The sequence below is a fragment of the Pygoscelis adeliae genome, unplaced genomic scaffold, assembly GCF_000699105.1.
Source record: "Pygoscelis adeliae isolate BGI_AS28 unplaced genomic scaffold, ASM69910v1 Scaffold79, whole genome shotgun sequence".
Taxonomy (NCBI): Eukaryota; Metazoa; Chordata; class Aves; order Sphenisciformes; family Spheniscidae; genus Pygoscelis; species Pygoscelis adeliae.
In genome coordinates this window covers 2,451,590-2,457,087 of record NW_008825532.1, presented here as the reverse complement: position 1 = coordinate 2,457,087, position 5,498 = coordinate 2,451,590, and the positions used below count along the sequence as shown (strand labels likewise).

Here is a 5,498-nt window from a genome sequence, read left to right as displayed (position 1 = left end):
TGGGGTGGGCGTAAGCCAGGGTGTTGGGTCTGAATGCTAAAGTGTGTTGTTCAGGAGCCGATAAAGGCCCCATTGTATGTAAATAGTTTATAAAGCAGCATATGACTTCCAGTGCAGGGCAGTGGCGGATAGAGACGAGGGCAGGCGGAGCAGAGCTCTCTTATGGGAGACATGAGACCTTAGAGGGGCCACTGGGGGCAGCTTGCAAGGACCCTTCCTCACCGGCAGGTACGCACCGCCGGGACCCTCCACATTGGGGATGGCCAGAGGGCAGGTCCCAGCCCCCCAGCCTCATGCTCAGGGTGGGAAGCAGCTCCCGGGGCTGCTCAGTGCTGGTGGGTGGCCCCTGCGGGGCGGGGGTCTGTACTTGGGCTGCAGGGTCACCCCATGCTCCCCAGACAGGGACGGCTCTAGGAGGGTGGCAATGCATGGCTGCATGGGGGTCACCCCAGCTTGGGGCTCCCCAGCCCCACTCCTGCAGCGAATGGGGGGGATGAGGGCAGGGAGGTGCTGGTGCAGAGGAGCCCATGGAGCTCCTTGGGTCCATCCCTAGCCGGAGAGCTCAGTGCTGGGTGCAGCTCAGGGGTCCCTGAGGAGGTGTGGGAGCTTCACCCCCATCCTCTGTGGCAGCCGTGGGTCAGGATCCCCGTGCCAGTGTGGGGTGGCAGGGCAGGAGCAGCTGGCTTTCCAGGGCCAACCGGTCTCCTGCCTGCTCTAGCCAAAACGCTGCCCTGAGCTGTGTCAGCAGTAGGAGCCACACTGCCGTCCTGCTGTCCATCCAGCCTGCTGTCTGTCCATCCTGCTGTCCACCTACCAGGGCTGCGGCAGCCACCTGCTCCCAGGTCCCTCCTGGGGCTGCTGCCACCAGGGCCAGGACACAGTGGCTCTCAGCCAGGGGCCCTTCCCACTGCTAACACCATCTCTCGCTGCTCGCTCCTGCAGACGTGAGGAACAATGAACTGGGCCGGCCTCTACACAGTGCTGAGCGGGGTGAACCGCCACTCCACCGCCATTGGGCGCATCTGGCTCTCCGTCATCTTCATCTTCCGGATAATGGTGCTGGTGGTGGCAGCTGAGAGTGTCTGGGGGGACGAGAAGTCTGCCTTCACCTGCAACACCCAGCAGCCCGGCTGCAACAGTGTCTGCTATGACCACTTCTTCCCCATCTCCCACATCCGTCTGTGGGCCCTGCAGCTCATCCTCGTCACCACGCCAGCCCTCCTCGTGGCCATGCACGTGGCCTACCAGCAGCACCAGGAGAAGAAGCTGCTGGTGCTGACGGGGCACGCGGACCCCAAGCACATGGAGGAGGTGAAGAAACACAAGATGCGCATATCAGGTTCGCTGTGGTGGACATACGTCTTCAGCGTGGTCTTCAGGCTGCTCTTTGAGGCCGTGTTCATGTATATCTTCTACATGCTCTACCCGGGCTACCAGATGGTGCGACTGGTCAAGTGCGAGGCTTACCCCTGTCCCAACACTGTTGACTGCTTCATCTCCCGGCCCACTGAGAAGACCATCTTCACCGTCTTCATGCTGGTCACCTCCAGCATCTGCATCGTCCTCAACATGGCAGAGCTGGTCTACCTGGTGGTGCGGGCCTGTGCCCGCCGGGGGCAGCACAATTCCAACCCCCCGTCAGGGAAGGGCTCCTTCTACGGGCACAAGCTCTCCTCCGAGTACAAGCAGAATGAGATCAACCAGCTGCTGACGGAGCAGGATGGCTCCCTCAAGGACATGCTGCGCCGCAACCCCGGGCTGCAGGAGAAGGGCGACCGCTGCTCTGCCTGCTAGGGCCAGTGCTGTGGGGGCTCCAGCCCTTGCCCCCACCCCACAGCCGCCTCATGGCCCTGTGCTGTCCTTGTCCCATGGATAGCATCCCTCAGGTGCCGGTCTGGCCCTCCCGGATGGCCAGGAGGGCATCTGGGGCCATTAAATCTCCATTCTCAGGCGCTGCCTCCCTCCTTTCTGCTCTGGCTGGGACATGCTGGGGACTGGGGTACCAGTATGGGGTGCCCACCCCTGCACCCTAGCCCAGGTGGGTGCCACCAGGGGCTGTGGGGACTGCAGTGCCCAGGCTGGGCTGGGGCCGTGGCTGCGGTGCCCTGACAGCTGGCATGCAGGAGCAGTGACCCCTGGGTGGCATTGAGCAGAGTCAAAGGGCTCGTGCTTCCCCAGCACCAGCCCCTGCAGCCCCGAATATATTTAGAAAAGTGCCCAGACCAAAAATAGAGGGAAAAAGTTTCCCCAGTGGCTGTTTCATCTGCCAGTCACAATGAAAGCCAATGGGGCACACAGCTGCCTCATGCCCCAATAACCCCATGCCCGCCGTCAGGTGGACGGACGGACAGAGCCAGGCAGACCTATCCGCACCCTGCTGAGGAGCCGGGGACCAGCTGGGAAGGGGCCTCACAGCATCCTGCACCGCCCCACCGAGGGGAGCCGACGGCACGGGAGCACTGGGCTCTGCCCCACGCGCCCGCCAACGGTGAGAGGGGTCCCCATGACGGATTGCCACTGCGGTGTCCCCCACGGTGCTCCCAGCATGGCAGGGCTGCTTTCTGCTGGAGATCTTTGCTCCTGCTGCCCTCCCCGCGCCAGGTTAGGGCTCCCATAAGACACAGGGTGGGGACACTCCAAGGACAGCCCTGGGTTGGGTTCCTGCACGCCCGCCTAACTGGGGGATGGGGTAGCAGTTCTGCAGGTTGTGGGGTGGCCGTGTCTGGAGAGCGGCTGTCTTGCAGGGCACTGCGGTGCATGCCATGGGGGACTGGAGCCTGTTGGGGCGGCTACTGGAGAGCGCCCAGGAGCACTCCACAGTGGTGGGGAAGGTCTGGCTCACCGTCCTCTTCGTCTTCCGCATCCTGGTGCTGGGGGCAGCTGCTGAGCGGGTCTGGGGTGACGAGCTGTCTGGCTTCTCCTGCGACACACAGCAGCCTGGCTGTCAGAACGCCTGCTACGACAGCACCTTCCCCATCTCCCACCTCCGCTTCTGGGTCCTGCAGATCATCTTCGTCTCCACTCCCAGCCTCGTGTACCTGGGCCACATCCTGCACTTGGTGCATCTGGAGGAGAAGGCGCAACAGCAAGCGGCAGCACGGGCCAGCAGTGGGGCCAGGCGGCAGCGCGCCAGGCAGCCCCGGCTCCCTGCAGGGGACATGCGGGTACGGGTCTGCATGCGGGGGGCCATCCTGAGGACGTACGTCTGCAACGTCGTCTTCAAGGCTCTGTTGGAAGTGGGCTTCATTGTGGGCCAGTACGCCTTGTACGGGTTCCAGCTGAAGCCCCTCTACACCTGCAGCCGCTGGCCCTGCCCCAACACTGTCAACTGCTACATCTCCCGGCCCACCGAGAAGACCATCTTCATCCTCTTCATGCTGGGGGTGGCCTGCGTGTCCCTGCTGCTCAACCTGGTGGAGATCTACCACCTGGGTCTCACCAAGTGCCGGCAGGGGCCAGGCCCCAAGTCCCGCATCCTGCCCAGTCCTGGTGGCCCTGCAAGGTCCCACAGCACCTGCATCACCCTGGCCGGCAGTGGCAGCCCTGTGGCTGCTGGCAGAACCCCCCATGGCCTAGCACCCTTGGGGAAAGTGGGTACATGGCTGGGGGTGGCCAGTGGGTCCCACGGGAAGGCGCGAGTGGCGGACCTGACAGTGTGAGTGTGGCCTGCTGGGGTGCTCAGGGATGGGTGATGCACAGGCAGCCACAGTTATGGTTCTGCCTCCGGGCCCTGCTAGGCTTGTGGCATGGACCCCATGGCCAGCACAAGAGATGGGCATGGCCCTGGGGACATGGCTTGGCCGCTCCCTGCACTCCTGGGAGCAGCACGGCTGAGAGTAGGGCCAGGCTGGGGCAGGGGCCTGTCAGCCTGGGGGAGCAAATAAACACCCACTGCACCTAACTTGACTCCTGCTCTGCCCACAGGCACCGCGGCATCGCTCTCTGACTGGTCCATCCCATGGCCACACTGCGTGGCCAGGGCAGGGCCACCACTGGGTTGGGTTGGGTTGGGCTGCAGCCCTATGGGCAAGGGAGAGGCAGGGCATGCCAGGCCGGCACCAGCAGGCACGGGGTCAGGGGCCATTCCAGCATGCCAGAGCTGGCAGCACACCAGGGACCAGACAAGGTAGGAAGTGCAGGCAGCACAGGCAGGCAGAGATGTACAGGAGTGAGGTGCACAGCAGCAGTGGGACACTGGCTCTGCTTTCCTGCAGTGCCTACCCTGCCGAGGGGGGAAAAGCAGGGGATGCCAAAAGTTTTCTGCATCTTTATTTGAAATGAATGGTTTCCAGAGACACAGGGTTAGTTCTACCACCCTGGCATCACTACAACAAGACTGGTGAGTGGCTCACTCTCCACATGGACACAGAGAACAGATGGCCCCAGGCCAGGGCCCAGAACAATATATACAGGAGACCCATGTACAGCTCAAGAAAACCAACCAGAACACGAGGAGGGGCAGGAGGCAGCAGGGAGCAGTACAGCCAGAGCCAGGCTTGCCCTGGGCAGGGCGCTGGCACCCTGCTGCTTTGGGAGGGAGAGGGAGGCCAGCCAGAGCTCCTCACTTCAGCCAGCGGCTGCCTGAGCCCCCAGCTGGAGCAGAGGGACCCACTGATGGCACCTTGTACCGGGGAGGGGGGTTATGCCAGGGCAGGGGACAGTGCGGAGAGAGGGCCAGCGCTGGCAAAGACCCATCTCCATCAGTTTTCTGCCAACTCAGAAAACATTGACAAAATTGAGGGAGGCAGCCCGGCTGCATACAAGGGAGGTGTCCCTGCAGCAAGGCCAGGTCTCTGCCTTCACATTCCAGCACCATCTCCCTCTGCTTCCCGCAGCCAGCCCAAACCTCTCCCACCCCTAGGAACAAGCCCTCCCCCTGACCCAACAGCTCTCAGGCTGCCCATGGTCCTTCCCCACTGGCTTGAAAACCCCATCCTGCTGCAGCAGCAGCAGCACTACTGTTCCTGCCGTGCCACCTGCAGCCTCATGAGGGGATGCTAAAGGAAGGATGAATTAAAAACCTTGGGGCCGCTGGTCCCAGACGGTGCTCTGCTGTGTTGTGCGGCTTCTGCCCCAAGGCAGGGGGAGAGGGGAGTAGTGTCAGGGCTGGGGGTAGGCGGGGGACAGGGCTGGGCAAGGGGAGCTGCCCTGGGGTTCTGCCACCCCTGTGCTGTGGGGACTGGCCCCGAGGAAGACGGCTCACCCAGCAGCCAGGACAGGAGGCAGGGCTGAGTGCAGGGGCCACGTACGTAGGAGAGGCCTGTAACGAGCAGGATGGGATGTTCAAGTCCAGTAACGATGAAGGGACAGCACTGCCGCAGCACCATCCCTTCCTGTGCTGCACGGCCCCTGCCCTGCAGCAGGAGGCAGGGAGACGAGGCGTACAGGGCTGGAGTGCAGCCAGCCTGGCAGCACCTCGCTCTTAGTCCATGTCGTCCTCCAGGCCGCTGAGCCGACTGTGCTCCTCGTAGATCTCTCTCACAGCCAGGATGCGGTTC

At 63.2% G+C, this 5,498-nt stretch overlaps 3 protein-coding genes across 3 annotated transcripts in view; 2 read left to right on the top strand and 1 right to left on the bottom strand.

The window, feature by feature from the left end:
* The first annotated feature begins 120 nt into the window (after nt 1-120).
* GJB1 (gap junction protein, beta 1, 32kDa) lies at nt 121-1,949 on the top strand. The gene is made up of 2 exons (XM_009331666.1): nt 121-228; nt 943-1,949. Exon 2 carries the CDS (start codon nt 955-957, stop codon nt 1,792-1,794), a length of 840 nt encoding a protein of 279 aa, XP_009329941.1. The 5' UTR covers nt 121-228; nt 943-954; the 3' UTR covers nt 1,795-1,949.
* An 813-nt stretch (nt 1,950-2,762) lies between these two features.
* On the top strand, nt 2,763-3,659 carry LOC103923399 (gap junction alpha-3 protein-like). Its single transcript, XM_009331742.1, has one exon. It carries the CDS (start codon nt 2,763-2,765, stop codon nt 3,657-3,659), a length of 897 nt encoding a protein of 298 aa, XP_009330017.1.
* Nucleotides 3,660-5,422: 1,763 nt separating this feature from the next.
* The window catches only part of ZMYM3 (zinc finger, MYM-type 3), a 22,184-nt gene continuing 22,108 nt past the window's right edge, over nt 5,423-5,498 (bottom strand). The window contains 1 exon segment of the mRNA XM_009331665.1: nt 5,423-5,498. This exon segment is cut by the window's right edge and continues 16 nt beyond it. Coding sequence (XP_009329940.1) covers nt 5,423-5,498 — 76 coding nt within the window.

Coding starts and splice junctions, on each gene's coding strand:
- GJB1 (XM_009331666.1), top strand. CDS start 955: ATGAACTGGGCCGGCCTCTACACAGTGCTGAGCGGGGTGAACCGCCAC.
- LOC103923399 (XM_009331742.1), top strand. CDS start 2,763: ATGGGGGACTGGAGCCTGTTGGGGCGGCTACTGGAGAGCGCCCAGGAG.